The sequence below is a fragment of the Salvia hispanica genome, chromosome 6 (genome assembly GCF_023119035.1).
Source record: "Salvia hispanica cultivar TCC Black 2014 chromosome 6, UniMelb_Shisp_WGS_1.0, whole genome shotgun sequence".
NCBI lineage: Eukaryota > Viridiplantae > Streptophyta > Magnoliopsida > Lamiales > Lamiaceae > Salvia > Salvia hispanica.
In genome coordinates, this window is record NC_062970.1 from 5722673 (window position 1) to 5743357 (window position 20685).

General features: G+C 36.1%; 2 protein-coding genes across 2 annotated transcripts; one reads left to right on the forward strand and one right to left on the reverse strand.

Annotated features, from left to right (window-relative positions):
* The first annotated feature begins 2535 nt into the window (after window positions 1–2535).
* Window positions 2536–19002, forward strand: LOC125191728 (myosin-8-like). Its single transcript, XM_048089132.1, has 41 exons — window positions 2536–2974; window positions 4316–4444; window positions 5168–5311; window positions 5599–5744; window positions 5841–6000; window positions 6162–6220; window positions 6312–6471; window positions 7005–7154; window positions 7226–7362; window positions 7431–7577; window positions 7658–7759; window positions 8087–8144; window positions 8261–8362; window positions 8819–8856; window positions 8936–9062; window positions 9172–9342; window positions 9419–9550; window positions 9720–9829; window positions 10329–10389; window positions 10869–11046; window positions 11145–11350; window positions 11882–12001; window positions 12506–12604; window positions 12706–13047; window positions 13141–13259; window positions 13457–13568; window positions 13645–13665; window positions 13774–13836; window positions 14459–14629; window positions 15076–15213; window positions 15317–15505; window positions 16143–16250; window positions 16320–16390; window positions 16474–16570; window positions 17119–17175; window positions 17386–17442; window positions 17710–17787; window positions 17897–17979; window positions 18055–18164; window positions 18731–18763; window positions 18888–19002. Exons 1-40 carry the CDS (start codon window positions 2972–2974, stop codon window positions 18736–18738), a joined length of 4563 nt encoding a protein of 1520 aa, XP_047945089.1. The 5' UTR covers window positions 2536–2971; the 3' UTR covers window positions 18739–18763; window positions 18888–19002.
* A 113-nt stretch (window positions 19003–19115) lies between these two features.
* Window positions 19116–20589, reverse strand: LOC125191730 (stemmadenine O-acetyltransferase-like). The gene is made up of 2 exons (XM_048089135.1): window positions 19996–20589; window positions 19116–19793 (listed from the first exon to the last, which is right to left on the reverse strand). The coding sequence occupies exons 1-2, from the start codon at window positions 20560–20562 to the stop codon at window positions 19116–19118; spliced, it is 1245 nt and encodes a 414-aa protein (XP_047945092.1). The 5' UTR covers window positions 20563–20589.
* Window positions 20590–20685: the final 96 nt, after the last annotated feature.

Consider the following 20685-nt stretch of genomic DNA (forward strand, 5'->3'; position numbering starts at 1 on the left):
TAATAAGCAATACATGTATAGATTACTGAACTCTTTTTTTATAGTTGGGGGTAGGGATGTCAATTGGGCTAACCCATTCGGGTTTGGGCCAATCCACTCGGGTTGCCGGGCTATTCGGGTGCAGGTTATTCGGGCTGTGAATTTTTTGGGTTATAAATTTTCGTCCCTAACCCTAAATCTTCGGGTTTCGAGCTAACCCACGGGCTATTCGGGTCAATAGTAATTTTATATGTTACTTTCTATTCAATCAAATATTCTAAATTATTAAGAAGCAGATTGTCGCAAATAGTAAAGTATTATCAAAGTGAACAAGAGAAATAAAATAATAGCAATTGAAAATTGAAACAAATAGATAAACACATTGTTTAATTAATAGCACACATGAATCTGACTACAATTAACTAGAAATTGTGTATTTTATAGTAACCTAACTTTCAATTAGAGAGAGAAGACATAATTACCATATATTCTTCATATCAATGTTGTATTTAATATTGATATTACCAAATATACTTCATATAAGTATATGGGAGTGTTAGGGTGGCACCACCTCTTAAAATAACACTATACCACCATTTCTAGCCAATTATTTGTACACGTGAACGAATAATAAGCTGTCATGTGGCAAAAAAAACCTAAAAAAGACGGCCAGCAATATGGTATACACTATACAATAATTTTTCTTGGCCAGCAATATCCGACACACTATAAAGTAATTTATAGATTGCTGTGTAGCGTTTATAATATTGTTGTGTAGCGTTTATAATATTGTTGTATATGTGGTGTCACGGTGTATATAATCCTCAATTTTAATTATATTTTTATATTAAATGCTCAACCCGTGGGCTAACCCGCAACCCACCCGGGCCTGCCTGCATAACCCGCCGACCCGAACGGGTTAGCCCGTGTAGCCCGCTTCTGAAAGTGGGTTGCGATTTTTCAGCCCTAACCCTATGATTTTACCGGGTAATTCGGGTCGATTTATGGGTTTCGGGCTAGATTGACATCCCTAGTTGGGGGATATGGGAATGGACTTTTGGTATCAAAGGCAACTTATGTCTAAAACTACATTGTTTTCAATTAGACCATTTAGACATGCCCACGGTTTGTAAACCGGCGGTTCCAGTTTCGAAAAATGTGAAATCGGAACCGAACCGTGAGGCTATTTGACGGTTCCGGTTTTGGTTCGAAAACCGGCGGTTTTTCGGTGACTTTTTACGATTTTTCATGGTTCCGAATCGTCGTTTCCGGCGATTTTTCGCGGTTCCGGTTTGGAACCGTCCGGAACCGGCGGTTCCGGCACGGTTTCGGTTCGTAAAATTTAGAACCGGAACTGGCCCGCAGTTCAAAATATGGCGGTTCCGGTTCAAGAAAAAAGTCACGGTTCCGGTTCCGAAACGGAACCGGCGGTTACGGTTCCACGGTTAACCGCCGGAATCGAAAACCGTTGGCATCTCTAAGTTCTTTGTCCCAACACAATTTGCAAAGTGGTCTGTGGTGGGTTTGGGCTGGACTGGGCTGGGCCGGAGTTGAAATGATTTTCGGAAGAAGTTTAATTTCCTTTCAGACTGTTAGTTGCATTTGTTCTCAAATATTTAAACAACAATTGTATTAAATTCTTATGATATGTATAAAGTAACATTTGCACCCATATAACTGATAATCTGATATTGTTCGTCTTAGTATGCGGTATTTTCACAATATTAATATATTACTCCTATTTCTTAAGTAGAGTTTTTTTTATAAAATACGAAGTGATAAAACAATAAGTGGATAAAAATCCTAGAAAATAGAAATGGTTCAATTGAAGTGTAGAATCAACGCTACGGTTTGTCGTGCCTGCCTAGTGAGAATAAACATATTTAATAATTTGTCCCAATATAAATTTTTAGCCAATGAAATGTAAGGTACAAGCAAAACCAAATTCATACTATAGAAAAATTTCTCAAAGTAATAAATAAAGTCATGCTACTTCACAGTTCACACTCGTGACACTACTCAATACTCATGGACAATTATGATAACGTAACGTAGAATTCATGAAAAACGCATGGAACTTTTATACTCCTACAATTTATGAGTATCATGATGTTACAGTACTATTTTTGCAGTATATTTGTAATATTATTCACATTGACTTATACTCAAATATCGCATTTTCCATATATATTTTATAGTATTTGTTCATTTTTTATTAAATGTTCTTTGAAGTTAAACATTCATTTAAATTTTGAACTAGCTAACAATGTGTGTGACGCACAAATACGATACACAACAATTCTTATGCATATATATAGCCTATGGCATTTATGCAAACCATGAATTAAATAAATATCTGCAGTAATAATAATAATAATAATAATAATAATAATAATAATAATAATAATAATAATAATAATAATAATAATAATAATATAGAGCATTATTCAGTCAGGGGCAAAATCGGCATGTCAAAATAAGCTCCATGTCACCGTTTCACGTATTCAGCTGGTTGTGGTTACGTTAACAGAAATGAAAGAAATTGGGGGAGAGAGATTGAGAGAGGGGAGAGACACACGAAGAAAAATAAGGGGAGAAATCACACAGGAAATCAATCTCTATTTCCACAGAAAAAGGAACAATTAGTTGCACAGCTACTGAGATTTTTGTTTCCTTCTTCTTCCTCTCTATCAATCTGCATGTAATCACACACGCACACAGACACATATATATACATATATATGTGTAACGCTGAGAGAACAAGACCTCGATTGACACCTAAATAAATCGCCCTCTTTTGTTGGTAAAGCCCTATAAAGCTCAATATAATTTGGGGATTTTGTTATGATCACAGATTGATTATCACAGAGAAGAGCATTGCGATTATATACATATATAACCGTGGATTGCTCGAAGAAATTTTTGATGGGGTTTCCGGCTTTGGGATTTTGAACAGAAAAATTTCGGGGTCTGACTGCTTTAAATTTCAGAAATGGTATGCATTTCGTTTTCCTCTTTTGTTATTTGTTCGATTTTTTTGTTGCATAAAATCTATCAATTGAAGGTTAGAGCTTGGAGTATTTTTTGGGAGCTTGAGGCTTCAATTTTGCTCAAATATTATTCTTACTTGAAATTTTGTTATTTCTGCTAATGGTACTTTTAAGTTTTTCAGCAGATTTTTTAGGTCCAATGTTTTCTTTTTCCTTCCTTTCGAAACTCTGTTCTTTTACTGTGCCTGTAAAACAGAGCATGATAAAATGTGCATGCATTCATCATAGCAAAGTTTTAACAGCTAACGTTATTATTGAAATCGCTTGTTTTCACAATTTATGGCTACATGCTCCAGAAGGAATATAAGACGTCGAAATCTTAGTTTATAGTATGTAGAATAAAGTCTCTACTCTGTAATGGTGTTGCAGAGCATGATGCCAGAGGCCAACTCTTCTTAGAGCTTTTGTTCCACTTTGGAAGGATTAATTAACATGCTAGAGTCGAGATGCTATTCTGGCTTTAAAGATGAGCAAAATGAATTGAAATATTGAGTGAAATTGATGGCACAGATGATGATTTAGTTGTTTGATTTAAGATTGTCGTACTTCTTTACAAAATTCTAGATTACTTGGACTCTTACTATATTGGACTATGTATTGTTACACTTATGTTAGCCTGAGGAGAAGGTTTGAGAGATTGTTACAAGCAGAGCTATTAGTAATAGTAAAGCAGCCCCTACGCACAATTACTGATTTTTCATGCCTAGGGCTTCGTGCTCTTTGGCTATGACCTATCCCTTATAACATAAAAACTTAATGCTCTTAATTAGCAAATGTAGATCAACATGGCCTTTTAAGGTTTTAGTAGGTAAAAGTGAAGTTTGAAATGTTTCCGGCCTACACATGTTTAGTGTTAATAATTTTGGTCAGGAGTGTGCAACATGCAATTCGTGAAACATAAAGCTTTAATTGTTGGCACCTAACATTATTTTAGTTGAAACTTGAAAGATGAGTAGATTCAAACATCATGTTAGACTGGGTTTTGTAACAAAGCTATATAGTGAAAATTCTCATATATTACAAGGAAATACAGAAAGAAGAGTCCTTTGGGATTTGATCATTAGTAATTTTCTTTTACCGTGTAATCTATTTTGCAAGTCAATATACTAATACTAATATTTCCAGATGTATGCCTAGCTTCTGAAATTGTTTGATTTGCGAATGAGGTCTTGATGCCGAGCACTAATAATCATTGTGTTTAATGAATGAACACGTTTATCAATTTGTACGTTATTATTTATCGATTTCTTAGTTTTTAACTAATGTCAACTTCACTTATCATACAGACTGTTGCAACCAATATAGCAGTTGGATCTCATGTATGGGTGGAGGATCTAGATGAAGCCTGGCTAGATGGGGTAGTTGTCGAAGTAAATGGTGAAGAGATTAAAGTAAATTGTACATCAGGAAAGACAGTAAGTATATCTTGAGATGTGCTCTGCAATTTAATCAAAAGTTCACGGCCTTCTTATTACTTGGCATGGGTAGTATGCACTCAAGACATTCGAGGAAAATGTGCTGTCTATATGATTCAATTTATTTCCCTTAAATGAGGCTTGCTTCTCATAGAATGGACTCAAATTATATTGTTTTCAACAGAGCAAGCAACTATACAAAGAAACTTTTTTTTTTTTTCTTCTTTTTTTTTTTTTCCTGGAACTCAAAGTACAGTTGTCAGCAAAAGAATTACAATTAAGCACACGGGAGGCTAGTTGAATAACCAAATATATTCTCTTCCTCGGATTTAAAGTCTCTTTCTCTCGCCTTTTTCCTAAAAATATTCTTCCTCCATTTTCTATTTTCATTTTTAACTTTCTTCATTCTTATCATATCATATTGCTATAATATTAACACCAAAGTCTCATATGCAGATCTACTTTCTTAGAAATAGATAAATGTTGTCACTAAACTAATTGGCATTTACGTCGGTGCCTTAGCTTCCCAATAATTTCTGCATTATACTGAGACAATCAACTTCGATAATGTTTTTTTTGTGAATCCACCAGTTGATTTGGTTCGAAATTCATAATTATATTCTTTGATAAAAAAAATTCCGTACAGAGTGTCCTGCAGCTAATTGCTTTCAAGAAATCAAGAAAAATTGCTTTGAGACAATCAACTTCTGCATTATCTTTCAGGCTGTAGCTAATGCTGCAAATGTTTATCCGCAAGATCTTGAGGCTGCGCCAGAGGGCGTGGATGATATGACAAAGCTTTCTTACCTGCATGAACCGGGTGTTTTGTACAATTTGAAATGCCGATATAATATTAATGAAATATATGTAAGTATATTTCTCATGGATATGACATTCTAGAGGTTCCAAAAGCAAACAAAAATGACTGGGCATATCTTCCTGCAGCTTCGTTCTTGACCCACACATTGATATACTATACCATTGTTATCATGTCATTCTCTACTTTTCTTCTGATTTTTACTGGCATAAGTGACAAAGATGCATGCTGTTATCATTCTTTAATATGCATCAGATAGTTAGATTTCACTTTAGACTGTTTCATAAATATTTTTCATATCATACCAGGAAACTAAAAGAGAGGTGGCTTTGTGTAGACCTATACAGGTAACATATTGATAGCTGTGAATCCTTTTCAACGCTTACCCCATTTGTACAATGATAATATGATGGAGAAGTACAAAGGAATGGCGATTGGAGAGCTGAGCCCACACCCTTATGCTATTGCCGACAATGCTTACAGGCAATATATATTTTATTGTTCCAAGATTGAATGTTGACAAGCCTGGTATTCATTCGAAACTTGTTCCCAACAAGCACACTTCTGATGCTATTGCAGGCAAATGATTAAAGAGGATTTAAGTCAAGCAATCTTGGTTAGTGGGGAGAGTGGAGCTGGTAAAACTGAAAGCACTAAGAGTCTAATGACTTATCTTGCATACATGGGGGGCAGTGTAGGGGTTGAGGGGAAGCGGACTGTGGAGCAGCAAGTACTCGAGGTCTGTGTCTTGATTTTATTATTTTGAATTCAAATAGAATAATGTCAAACTCTGTATGTGATTCTTATTGTGATCTGTGACAATCAAAGAAAGTGAAAAATATAGCTCTTTTACTTCTCTTAGTGCTTTGCTTCCCTGCATCAACTCTTTTTATGTTGCAGTCAAGTCCGGTTCTTGAAGCTTTTGGTAATGCAAAGACAGTGAGAAATAACAATTCAAGGTCAATTCAAAATTTGACTGCAAAGTACCTTTATGAATTCCATTTTTAATCTATTCAATCAACTTTTGCTTCAATTGCTCTTTGATCACAGTCGCTTTGGAAAATTTGTGGAGATTCAGTTCAATAATAGGGGCAGAATATCTGGAGCTGCTATCAGAACTTATTTGCTGGAAAGATCACGAGTTTGCCAAGTTTCAGATCCTGAAAGAAACTATCACTGTTTCTATATGCTTTGTGCTGCACCAGCAAAGGTTACGCTTTCCAGATCAATGGTTTTCAAATAATATGAAAGTTGATATAATAAGTCCTTAATCTCGTATGCATTATACTAGAGTTTTACTGGATAGAAAATATCATCTGATCCATCTTGACTTGTTAGTATCATGCCAACTGTTCTTCACTTTATCTGGATTGGTCACATCTCAAGCCCTCTGACTTAAAAAACTGAAGCACAGCTACTATTCAGTGCTGCAAAATGTTTTACGGTGTTTGCATGTTCTGTCTAATTATATTGTTCATCAGATCATTAACTATTGTTATATTTCAACATCAAAGTTATTCTTGCTTTATTTGCTCTTTGAATTGCTCTTAAACAGTTTTTAGCAGGAATCTTTCATGCACCAACAAAGGCCATGTGCATAAAAAAGCCAAATTCTCTAATTTACATATGCAAAATCACCCGTTGTTAGGCATCACTGATGTGGTTCGACATTTTTGTCATTTTATTTTGATTTTTGCTTATTTTTCATTCTTTAGACTACCAATCTCTCGTGCTTTCTAACAGGATGTTGAAAAATTCAAACTGGGGAATCCAAGGGATTTCCGTTATTTGAACCAGTCTAATTGCTATGAATTGGATGGTGTTGATGATTCCAAAGAGTATCTTACTACAAGGAGGGCAATGGATATAGTTGGAATCAGCCCTGAAGAGCAGGTATGTAAATATTTTAGTGTACTTACGATTGCACAATCTTCTTCAGGTTTTTGAAATCATTCCATTTGCAGGATGGGATTTTTCGAGTTGTGGCTGCAATTCTTCATATGGGAAATATTGAGTTTGGGAAGGGAAGTGATGGTGATGCTTCACATCCCAAGGATGATCAATCGCTATTCCATCTTAAAACAGTTGCAGAGCTTTTGATGTAAGTATTATTTTTATTATAAGCCTCTCTGCACCTGATTTAACTTAAGTTTATATGAATCTATTTAGGTGTGACGAACAATGTCTTGAAGACTCCTTGTGCAAACGTATTATGGTTACTCGTGATGAGACCATAACAAAAAGCCTCAGTGCGACTGATGCAGCAGTCAGTAGAGATGCCTTGGCTAAAATTGTCTATTCAAGACTATTTGACTGGTTTGTAATAGGAAACTGTTATACTACGAGATCTAGAGATTGTGTGTAAGTCTCCTAACTTGTGATTTTTTCTGGGTCAGGTTAGTTGATAAGATCAACCATTCTATTGGACAAGATTCTACTTCTAAACTCTTGATTGGACTGCTTGATATTTATGGCTTTGAGAGTTTCAAGACAAACAGGTGCTTAGCTGGTATGCTTAGTTCTCTACATTATGAAAATTAATATAATGCAGACTACTGCAAGAAGCCCTACTATGGTAGTTTAAGGACATAATTGCTCTACCTTGTGATTACTATAGTGTCTTATTAACTGATTTTTCTAAGAACAAATGAAAAAACTAAGTGATTTTTTTCGTCTATTTCTGCAAGCCTTTTACGATGTCAACTACCTTCAAAATCTTGTTTCTGTTGGTTAGTGTCTGATGATTATTTGTAGTTTCCCATTAAGTCCCAATGTTATATATCCTTTTGATGTTTATGTTTCTTGCTCTCATACTTCTCTTGCAGTTTTGAGCAATTTTGCATTAACCTGACTAATGAGAAACTGCAGCAACATTTCAATCAGGTCAGCATACATATTGTATGATCTTGTCCTATTTGTGGAATGTTATTGAAACACGAAGTTGGTAAATTCAAGAAATCAAACTTTTAAGTCCTGACGACACATTACTTTTCTGGCAGCACGTCTTCAAGATGGAACAAGAAGAATATACAAAAGAAGAGATCGACTGGAGTTACATAGAGTTCGTCGATAACCAAGATATTCTTGATCTTATTGAAAGGGTTTGTGATCTATCCTTTTGCAGTTTAATTATTTTCATCATATTTGGTCCCTATGATTTTACTTTTATTCATCTTATGCAGGTGTATCTATTTTGATTATAAACCAATTATATACATACGCTTTGTGATGTTGATCATCATTTTCATTAAATTATTGTGGTCAAAAGAAAATTATTTATCAAAAACCTTTATAAACCATCATAAAATTTTAAAGATGAGCGGATGTATACAACATGGGCATGCATTCATTGAATTGACATTTTCATGTAAAATGATTTCTATTTCGATATTAGGGTCTTTGTGCAGTCACTTAGATCCATGCATTTACTTTGTTCTCGTAAGTTTTGGTTAAGATACAAAGGAGGCTAATGAATGCTTAACGTACAGATATTTCCAAAAATATTTACATAATTCCCTTGTTTTCTGATACAACTTTTTATTGAAAATTTTACCCAGAAACCAGGTGGCATCATTGCTCTCCTTGATGAGGCTTGGTATGCTCTCTAGGATTCTCGTTTCCCGAATATTCATCTAATTGCATCTTTAATTTCATAAATTTTTAATTTGTTGTAGTATTCTTCCAAGATCTACACATGAGACATTTGCGGAGAAGCTGTACCAGACATTCAAAGATCACAAGCGTTTCACCAAGCCAAAGCTGTCGCGCACTGGTTTCACCATATGCCATTATGCGGGTGATGTATGCAATTGTTAATTTATGTAACTAAGAACAGTTTCTGAAGTTGAAGCTTATGACTTTAAATATATGTCTGCATTCGAGTGTTTGATAAAGCATCCAATGATTTTAGGTCACTTACCAGACAGAACTTTTTCTGGATAAGAACAAAGATTACGTTATTCTTGAGCATCAGAATCTCCTTAGTGCTTCAAGTTGCTCCTTCATCTCCAGCCTCTTCCCACCTTTACCAGAAGATTCTTCTAAATCATCAAAGTTTTCATCAATTGGTTCTCGATTCAAGGTCTGTACACTTAATTTATTCAGAGCTACATTGTTTCAGTATAACTAGTTTCACCCATTTCTTTTATGTCATACAGCAACAACTGCAATCTCTGCTTGAGACTCTTAGTGCGACTGAACCTCATTATGTTCGCTGTATAAAACCTAATAACCTTCTGAAGCCTTCAATCTTTGAGAATGGTAATGTTCTGCAGCAACTCCGTTGTGGGGTAAGAGCTATTTTGCTTTACTTCTTTGTCTTTGTGGGGACTTTACACAAAAATCAGTTCATCAACACAATAATAATCAATTCACCATAAAAGTGATATTTTTTCATGGATTTGGCCTTTTGTATTTGGTATCACTGTGATATCAGTACTTATTGCTATTGGTTTCTAGGGTGTTATGGAGGCAATCAGGATCAGTTGTGCTGGATATCCCACTCGAAAGACCTTTCAAGAATTTATAAATCGTTTCAAAATTCTCGAGCCTAATGCATCAAATGGAAGGTATCTTCAGCAACTGTGGTGATAAAAGATAGTAGTTGTTTGATGAAGTATGAAAGAATAATATTTTCAAAAATCTATACAAATGGAATATCTATCTCGAAACCCAACTCATTCATTGTAATTTAAATAGCGTTTCAGGATAGAAAAAAAAAAACTTCATTTGTGATTAATTTTTTTTTTTTTTTGTATGAAGACATACATGTTTTTTTAATCTCTTATTACGTTGCTTGGAGCTATAATCATAAAATGGCCATAATAGATTCATAATTTCCTTTATTCAGTCACCATTCAATAAAAGAAGTATGGTTATGTTTTTCTCCTTGTGATATAGATACATTGTTGTGAGCATCTTTATCCCATTTGGCCGTGGCATTTGTGCAATGACGATTGACAGGAAAATTCTATCTGTTAGCTTGTGTTTATGCCTTTTCTTTCTTGTAAACTTCTCATTTTAGCATCACCTTTCGACGATATTTCTAACACTTTGCACTTTTGATAGTTGTGATGAAATTGCTGGTTGTAAAATGCTTTTGCAGAAAGCTAACCTTAAAGGTTATCAGGTACTCTTACTGTGTGCATTTTTCATATTTCATATGTATATTTGTATATATTTCATGTATGTTTGTGTGCAAAGACTAGCCAACTCTGTCAGGATTAGTTGCACGGTTTACTGATGGACGATAAAGTTTAAATTTGATCTAACTCATCATATAGCATTTAAATGTTTATATCTTCCATGTTAGCAGTGTTTGTCTGTATTATGTTGAAAAAGAAACAATCTCAATTATTCTTCTCAATCCTCTCAAGGGAATGAAACTCTTGCCATGATTTATAGCAATTTGTTCCGCACCATAATTGTGCTAATACTGTTCCGACTCTTCTCTTCTCTCACCTTAATAAAGTAGATTATTCTTGAATCATTCTTCAATAGATGGGAAATCCTCTATGAAGGCTGTCAAGTTTACTTCAAATCGGATAATTATAAATGTGTGAAGTAAAACAGCAATGATACACTTTTCTTTCACATATTGTTTTCCAGATTGGCAAAACTAAAGTGTTTCTCAGAGCTGGTCAGATGGCAGAACTAGATTCTGTCCGTAATCAGGTTCTCGGGATATCTGCCAGTGTAGTCCAGAATAAATTCCGTTCATTCTTTGCGCGTAAAAATTTCCTTGTGTTACGCGTGGCAGCTATACAAATTCAAGCACTAAGCAGAGGTATTATTAATGTTCAAAGAATTTTTTATCATTGTTATCTGTGTTCCTAGTGCTCATGCTATTTCCTTTAACAAATTACTTATATATCACAATATCAGGGCAAGTTGTACGGTGCATTTATGAGCGTAAGAAGAGAAAGGCTGCTGCTACAACCATCCAGAAATCTGGAAGGATGTTTCTTTTTAGGAAAACTTACACAATTTTATTGACTTCTGCAATTGTTATTCAAGCTGGACTTAGAGCAATGGTTGCTCGCAATGAACTTATATTTAGAAGGAGAAACACAGCAGCTATTCTCATCCAGGTAATACTTTCTAACTCATAGAAATAGTTGACCTCAAATTGTAGATACTGATCCGGAAATTTTCACCTTTATGTCTTAAATTTAGCAGACACACAAGTATGCAGAAAACTTTGAACTGCGTGCATAAGGTGAACTTAGTTCTAGAAGTCCATTGATGTCGAGTAGTTAATGACTCCATGTAATTCTCATCACCTTCACTACGAAAATGCATTTGTTGCTATGACCAAGTGAGCAGATTCAATTATGTTGCTTAGATGTGTAGAGTTTTCTTAGTAAAAGATAAACTGGATTGGCCTTGGAATGAGCATATCAGTATTTGCCCCTGAAAGTTGATAATAATCCAATTCTTGGCTAACTTTGCAGTCTCTAGTTTCTTACAAAAATTGTGCTTGTTTACTTTTTTTTTTTTTTTTTTGACATGGCCTACCTTCTAGGATGAGCATTATGTGCATTTTCTATCAATCCACAAACAAATATAGATAGTTGGCTATTCACTCTTAGGCATTATGGTTTTTTTTTCTGTTTAAGCAGAGACATTGCCGAGGATACTTGGCCAGCCATCATTTCTTACGCTTGAGGGGGGCATCAATTTCTATGCAATGCGCTTGTAGAGTAATTAAAGCTCGCAAAGAACTACGGCTACTTAAAATGGTGAGTTCTCTACAACTCCACCCATAAAATATAGTAGCAAAGAAAGCAGACATACTTTTTAGTTACTCCAGCGAGCTGCCGATGTTCTATCATGCACAACTGCTATTAGTTGAAAACCGGGAAATTTTGTTGATGTTTTCATAAAGTCTTCAGCTGATAGCTTTCTCTCCAAGTTTAAATCCTAAATTAGTTTCTTTTGGGAAGATGTAGGCAATTAATGGACAATTTATTCACTACTCCTATTTTTTTCCCTTTGCAATTGAGTCCTCACTCATTTACCACAGTACATCTTCTTTATTGACTGGATAATTCGGAATAAATGAATCCTTTATTTGAAACATAAAATTATAACACATCAGCAATCAACTGAAAACATAGTAGACGACATTTACCACTAATATTGCTGGTTTGATACATATTGAGTTCCCTTACCATTGACTACTTATGACATTATGAAGATAAAAAATAAAATTCAAGTGACTCTATCCTTGGCATCTGCCTCAGGCTGCAAAGGAAACTGGTGCACTCCAAGAAGCCAAAGAAAAGCTGGAAAAGAAAGTTGAAGAACTGACTTTGCAGCTGGAATTGGAGAAGCGCCAGCGAGTAATACATTGTCTCTTGCCATTCAGCAGTTACTTTCATATGATATGTGAAGAAGACGGATATTTTTCCATATTCAATTAATTAAAATTTATGTTGACTAGCATGATATAGAGGAAGCCAAGAATCGTGAAATTGCAAAATTACTATCTGCTTTGGAGGAAATAAGGCTGCAGTTGCAAGATACCAGCAATTCTGAAGCTCTAAAGAAGGTTTTCGAGCAAGTTCCTACAGCAGTATCTGAGCCAGTCTCTCCAGCAGTATCTGAGCCAGTCCCTCCAGCAGTATCTGAGCCAGTCCCTCCAGCAGTATCTGAGCCAGTCCCTCCAGCAGTATCCCAGCAAGTTTTCTCAGAAATATCCGAGCAAGGTCCTCCTACAAAAGAGGGCTTAGTAATAGATACTGAACTAGTCCGTAAATTAACATCTGAAAATGAAAAGCTGAAGGTAACATTTTAGGTCTGCTTTAACCATCTCTTGGTGAAATATATGTTTCGTAACTCATGATAGGCTGTTATAAATTCTGAATGGTCGGTTCAGAGTTTAGTGAGTTCTCTGGAAAAGAAAGTAGATGAAGAAGGGAAGAAATATGAGGAGTCGAACAAGCTAGCTATGGAGGCAGAGATAAAGATAATTAAGCTGAAGACAGATATGCAAAGGTTGAATTACATTTATATTTTCACCACTTGTCTACTATCACATAATTAGTTCATTTGTTCACCTGTACCTATTCTTTTCAAGTCCTTAAAAAGAGATAATATTGGTTATTTCTCAGGAGGTGAATATTTTCTAATGAAACTAAGAAATCGTATATATCTGGCCTCATGGTATATTCAGTAATCTTCTAAATTTTTAGGCTTGAAGAGAAAATCTCTGACATGGAGACAGCAGATCAAGTTCTCCGTCGACAGGCTTTAATGAATAATCCTTCAGGGAAACTATCTGGACATTTACCTCCAACTAATAATGTTAGTATTAAGCTCAGTTGTACTTAGTATTGTTTCGGTATCTAGTGCTTATTCCTTTTATCCCCTTGATATGCAGGAGGGGCAGAATGGTCAGAAAGTAAGTGCAATATGAAATCGTGGTTCGATGCTTATTCTTGTGATTTATTAAGCACATAAACATATGCATTCTCTATCATTCTGATTGTGCTTGTAAGCTGCCATGCAGGAACTTTTGAGCGCAGGATCCAGTAAAAGATTTGGTACTGAATCTAACATTGAAAGGCAACGAGTGAGTTATTTCTATAAAATTTAAGTTTAGCATATTTTTATACCAGTGCCATATTTTACTGTCTCAAGAATGATAGCTGACCTATATGACTCATGGTTTTTAATATGAACCTTTGCTGTATTGACTCAGTTCATGTGGAAAGTTAGTATTGGCATAGCATGATGTTACAGTTCGTAAAGAGTATTGTCCTGGTCCAGTATACTGAACACCTCATAGATATTATAATCATACAAATTGGGTACCTTTTACGCATTAGGCTTCTGAAGATTAAATTATTACCTAATATGCAAACACTGTCAATGGCGGCTTTTGATTTGGTACTGAATCTCTTACTGTTAATTTTATTCTCTTAACATCGACTGGAACATGGAAAACTAAGACGAATCATTAAGTACAGCTAAATACCTAAAATTGATAGGTAAAATGTAAAATAAAAATGGAAACAGTTTTTTTTTCCTTTATTTATGAGTTTCCTTGCATTTCTCATTTGCAGTTTCAGATAGATCCTGTAACTTGTACTCCTTTCTGAGTACACAAATATTTTGAAAGTGATGCTTTTGTCTTGCATTTGTTCCAGCTATATTTACAAAAAATGAATGATATTTTTGTTTGGTGGTTCCAGGAGTTAGTAGATACTCTTATTACGTGCATCAAAAAAGATGTTGGTTTCAGTGAAGGAAAACCAGTTGCTGCACTTACAATTTACAAATGCCTGTTAAACTGGAAATCTTTTGAAGCCGAAAGAACTAACGTTTTTGATATGCTTATTCATATCATTGGTTCAGCATTAGAGGTGATGTTTAATAGTACTTTTTTTCTACGCATTCGCACATATCTGTCATGGGCTCATATCTCTATTTTCAAAGTTTTTTTTTTGTATGACTTTAGGGATACATTTATCTTTAGGAGAAATAAATGTTTCAGTACATTAATATTCAGAGGGGTCTCAATGACACGAAACTTGTGAGAGACTTACCGGATTTGACGATTAAGATTTGATGCAGTAATTGTCTTTCTACAAATAATGAGTAGAAAATCATGGTATTTAGATATCTTTCTAGTTTTACTTATTTTAGTGTGATGTCCCGAGGTATCGAAATCAATATTATCTCCATATTCTGCAACCAATGTAGTGGAAAACCTGCAATATAATTGTTTGATTCCAATTTGCCAATTTCCAGTGACTAACATCTTTATTTCTTGACACCTAATCTGCTCAAATGGGTCATTTTGTTTTAGGATGAGGCAAACAATGATCGTATGGCTTACTGGCTTTGCAACACATCTACACTACTTTTTTTACTCCAACGAACCCTTAAATCTGCATCTTCATCTCAACCTCCTCCGCCCACCTCGTTTTTCGGAAGGATGGCTCAAGTATGATTATCCTTTATCATGTTGATAGAGTTGTAACTGAAAGATGATTTCGTAGATTTTTTAAGGGCTTCTGATATAAATCTTCGTAAATATTTATGTCCAGACTTTTCGGGCATCCCCATCCTTTGCCGACATTTCTATAGGCGGTGTTGATGGAATAAAACAGGTTGAAGCCAAGTATCCAGGTTTGCTTTTCAAGGAGCAGCTTACGGCTTATATTGAGAAGATTTATAGTATTATTCGAGACAATGCAAAGAAGGAATTGTCACCTGTTCTTTCTTCATGTATTGAGGTAGAATTTTAATTTATTTGGAATTCTTTTATCTTCCAACAATTATGCGATTAGTCTTAATTGGCTTTGATATTCCTTCATTCTTTCTTCGAGTTTTACGTTTATTTTCACGCTATATTACTTCTGGAATGATTGATTTATATTTGTGCTCTTTTTTCAATTTCATGTTCCATGTTCTCTGAGTTGAAATGTGAAATTGCATTTTGAAGAGTCAGTAGATATATGATTGCTATCAGCATGTTATGAAACAGATTGCAGTATAAATTCACTAAAAATTAGTACTTCCTCCGTCCCCGAATCAGAGTCACACTTTTCCATTTCGATCCGTCCCCAATTAAGAGTCACACTTCATTTTTACCATAAATAGTAAGTAGGTCCCACATTCCACTAACTCAATTCACACACATTTATTATAAAACCAATATAAAAAAATGGGTCCCACATTCCACTAACTTTTTTCAACCAACTTTTCTTTACATTTCTTAAAACCCGTGTCCGGTCAAAATGTGACTCTTAATCGGGGACGGAGGGAGTATAATATTAATGAAAATTTCCTTTTTCTAAATTGTTGAGTTGGCTTCTTTTCATCTCCTTGACACTTCTAGTGCAGAATCTGATTTTGAATGTTGATCTTCAGGCACTCAAAAAGTCCTCAACTCAATCGTCTGGTGAAAGTGCTACTAAGAACTGGCAAAGCGTCATTGATTGCTTAAACAGGCTTCTAAGTACACTGAAAGATAATTTCGTATGTAAAACCACCTACGTTTTTACCTGTATAAGTCTGGTTCCTATCTTATTGAAGTCAATGCTTCAGGTTCCTCCAGTTCTTGTCCAGAAAATCTTCGAGCAGCTTTTCTCTTATATAAATGTTCAGCTCTTTAACAGGTATCTCCTATGCCATCATTTGCATTCTTCTTTTCTGAATATGCTGCAACACAATACTTGTAATCTGGTTTAAATTTCTTCAGCCTTCTTCTCCAAAAAGAGTGTTGCACGTTCAACAGTGGGGAATATGTAAAGACAGGGTTAACTGAATTACAACTTTGGTACGGGGACACACACGAGGTATGAACCTTTCTGCTGGTTGAGTTATTCATCGACACTGCTATATTTATTTAGCACTGGACTGTAAATGGGCTAAGCTACTCGGATTTTCACTCCATAAAAGCTGGTCAAATGTGTTGAAGCTCCTTAACTAAAAATCATCAAGCTTCAGCTTTACAGTGACACTGCTGGGCTCATTAGTTCATGCGCAAGCTCATTAAGTAGCTACATTGGGATATGAAAGTATTAACTTGCTATCTATATACTTTAATTCGTGAAAAGTATATTAAACTTCTAGTGAACTGTATTTCTTATGATAAGATTACTTTAAGAAAAAATATATAAAGATATAAATTTTAGAAAATTCATTAGGCTCCAAGTGTTTGAGATATAAAGCTCGAGCTCAATGAGTCAAGCCTGAGTTTATACTACTCATCTCGAATCTGTTACACCCTTAGTTTAGCCTAAGCTGCTAGATGCTTGTAGTCGTTATATATTGCTATCATACTGCGACCCTTAATTAATAATGCGGTTAAGTGTAGACTGAGTGTTGTCTGTTTGTATTACAGTATGCAGGCTCATCATTTGATGAACTAAAATATGTGCAGCAGGCTGTAAGGCTTTTGGTATGTTCCTAAGCAAACTCCTGATACAGATTTTGGTATCCATTTGTAGTAATCATGGACGTATCTTCATATTTTGGGAATACTATGTCATGTATTCTCCAATCAAAATAATGAATACAGTCGCTCTGATTCAAGTGCATACTACACTGGAGGCATGGAGAGCAGTGCTAATTTATTAGATGTTATGCTAAATACATACCACATGTGCAGATAATGCAACAAAAATCGGAACTAACCTATGATGATCTTACAACTGAACTTTGCCCTGTAAGTTTATTTCCATGTGTCTCTTTCTTCCTTATATATGTATGTGTGTGAGTCTGTGTATTCTTCTTTGTTTGGATTTATTAGTGGATGTGTGCCTTTTAGACAAACCAAGATTGGTTTAAAAAAATTGAAGGATAGAAAAGAAATGGAGTGTGTGACTGTGTGTAGATGAGCTCTTACTCATTGTATATGTTGTTTTGGTAATGTGACTTTTTTAGCCTTTAATTGAGAAGTTCAATTTATGTATGAAACATTGTTTGTTAACAGATACTTAGCAGTCAGCAGCTTTATAGAATATGTATTCTTTTTGGGGATGATAATGGTTCAGATAATGTACCTCCAGAAGTAAGTTGTGTGTCCTTGTTAAGTTACTTTACTACTACAACAATGAAAACTTAAGCCAACATTATGGCCGATAAGGCTTCTTGATATCTTACTTTGTAAGTGGTAACAGGTGATTTCTAACCTGAAGATACTTGCATCGGAGGACTCTAATGATCCTGATAGCAGCTCATATGTGTTAGATGATAACTCCAGGTATTTCATGAGCTAAAGGCTCTTCTCAAATATCTTGTCCAAATAAAGCTATAAATTATCCTTTGTCTACTGCAGCATTCCTTTGCCAGTTGAAGACCTTAGCAACTCTCTTCATGATGGAGATTTCAAAGGTGTAAAACCTCCAGAAGAACTTCTTGAAAATCCTTCCTTCGAATTCTTACAAGGTTAAGGCTGTAATTTTCCTCTCAGCACCAACCTGCATTATATCATACACTTTGTTGATACCATGATGTATACCAACTTGATTCTTTTTTGTAACTTGAGTGGTTGTCTCATCACCTCCCCAACTAGATTGTTGTGTAGAATTTGTAGAATTCTTAGGTAGAGTAAGATATAGGGGAAGTGATGAGTTCTTTTCCACTTAGCTAGTTCTTTTTTTGTACCTTGGGGATTATATTTTGGTCATAGACCTTTCTAGAAACTACAGGCAGAAATAGTCTTAGAGCCTCCCTCCCAAATTCCAGTTGTATACATGAACATGTTTTTAGTTCAATAGTGAAAAAAGGTTGATGATTGAATCCTTATACTCTCGTGCCGTTCTTATGCTAATGGCATGAGAATGCTACAAATGTGTAGTCAAACTTGTAGCGTACAGATTTAAATTGATTCTTGGTTCTAGACATAAGGTGTGCTTGTTAGAATTGTGCATATCATCTGTTTGGTCAGGTCGAGACCAAGCAGACGACTGGTGGGAGCATGCTCATCTGCTGACATCAATTTTCCTTGCCAGGAAGGTGAACTTGGAGCTCCCATTACCATAGAGGTATGTTATGTTTCTCTTGCATTCTACACCTCCAAAAGCAGATAATGCTGCTTAGTGCTTACTATGTACCCATTCTTCTTGTTTATTTTTTTCTAAATTCACTGCAATTGATATCTGTCTACAGGTTTTGTACATGTTGCAACAAGTATTACATTCCAAGGTTATATCATAGCCATCAAAGTTGTCTTGTTGTTTCACTTTATTTCATCAAATTTCAATATCTATGATATGATTGAGAGCTAAGAACCATCCTAATCCATTAAAATAATGTACCACAGTAGCTGACCCAACAATTTGCTGGTGAATGATAGGATATAGAGCAGCATCAATCTAACAAGTAGAATAATTTCCATTACAATTTACTATTGAGTGATAAATGAGCTTGGAATTTCTCCATATCTTGTATGCTCAAATGAATTAACGCCTCTATCCCATCCCCACCATTTGTATCCATAAAATGCACCAAATTCTGAAAGGGCAACCCGATGGACCCCAACCGGGCCGGTCTGCCCCACCCGAAATCCACTTGGCTCAAAGGAAATCCACATAGACTCGAGAAGAACATTTTAACCATCACGCCTTCACTGGCTCGAACATGACCCATCAGCTCTTCCAATTGCAACTCCCTCTTCTTCAGCCCCGCCACGTAGCCCGCGTTGATCATCTCGGAGGCTTCCCGCACCTTCCTCACAACCTCCGAGCCACCGTCCCCCGCCCTCACCAACGCCGTCGAAGGCGCAATGAAGTTACCGAACTGGTGCTCCGACACAGGCGGGTCGGCCCGGCTTCGTAGGTTTATCGCATTATACACAATGCAGATCTGATCAGGGTCGGATACAGCGCCCGTTGCGGACACGAAGCGTGTCCATATAAAAGCCGAGAGCGCCTCCACCCGGCTCGGACGTCGACGGCCCGGGGCGTTGTATCTCTCCTGGAGAGCGGCGATCTCCGCCGCTGCGAACGTGAGGATTGTTGTGGCGACATCTCCCTCCACTAATCCCGGCGGAGGTTGACAGTTGAGGATGTCCAGCTGTGACAATGGCAGATCCAGAAATTAATAATCGTGGGATCGAATTGAACTAGATGATATAATATCTAAATACTCCCCCAGTCCCATTAAAAACGAAATGTTTCTTTTATGAGTCGTGCCATTAAAACTTTTCTTAAAATATAAATAAGCTTTTACGAGTATCCATATTCTAAACGATCCAAAATTATTTTATTGAGAATACCTGTGGAGCATAGGCGGCAAGCTGAAACTTGGGCAACGGCACGCCCCCGTCGTTTCTTGCGACGGCAGACCAGGTTTTGAGGAACAAGAGGTAAGATGATGCGTCGGCGACCTTATGCGAGAGGAGGATCCCGATGGCGAGGCCGCCACAGCGGAAATAGGTGGCGTGAACAGCCATGCAAAGATCATGGAACTCCTCCGTCTCGTGGGGTAGAAATTTCTTCAAATTTTTAGGGTCTGGATTGGCGACAGCTGGCGAGAGATCGCAGTCTGCTTCGGCTTCGGAGAAGGGTGCGCCGGCGTCGTTGCAGTCGACGTAGAGGTTGTCCACGCGGCGGCCGGCGAGCGGGTGGTATATGGAGAGGACACTCGATAGGGATTTCTTCAGCAGCTTTGATTTTTCCGAGTTGGGAATTGTGGGGTTTGAAGGGTAGAAGAAGACGGCGGGAATGAATGATAGAACTGTATTTTGATCGATAAATGAAAATTGGTATTTTTGCATGGATTTTGGGGTTGGAGAAGATGGCTTTATGATTTCCATTGAAATTACCTTTCTTTCTATAACCATATTTGCTGCTCAAAATTTATTTTTGTTGGTTTTTGGTTTGTATCTTGTATGTCATCCCAATATACACAGCACTAAATCGTTATATATGTAGTGAGAAGCTCATGATCAAATGCATCTAACTTG

Coding starts and splice junctions, on each gene's coding strand:
- LOC125191730 (XM_048089135.1), bottom strand. CDS start 20,562: ATGGTTATAGAAAGAAAGGTAATTTCAATGGAAATCATAAAGCCATCT. Junction 19,794..19,995: donor TTGCCGCCTATGCTCCACAG/GTATTCTCAATA, acceptor CCATTGTCACAG/CTGGACATCCTCAACTGTCA.
- LOC125191728 (XM_048089132.1), top strand. Junction 8,857..8,935: donor GCTCTCCTTGATGAGGCTTG/GTATGCTCTCTA, acceptor AATTTGTTGTAG/TATTCTTCCAAGATCTACAC. Junction 11,351..11,881: donor CAGCAGCTATTCTCATCCAG/GTAATACTTTCT, acceptor CTGTTTAAGCAG/AGACATTGCCGAGGATACTT.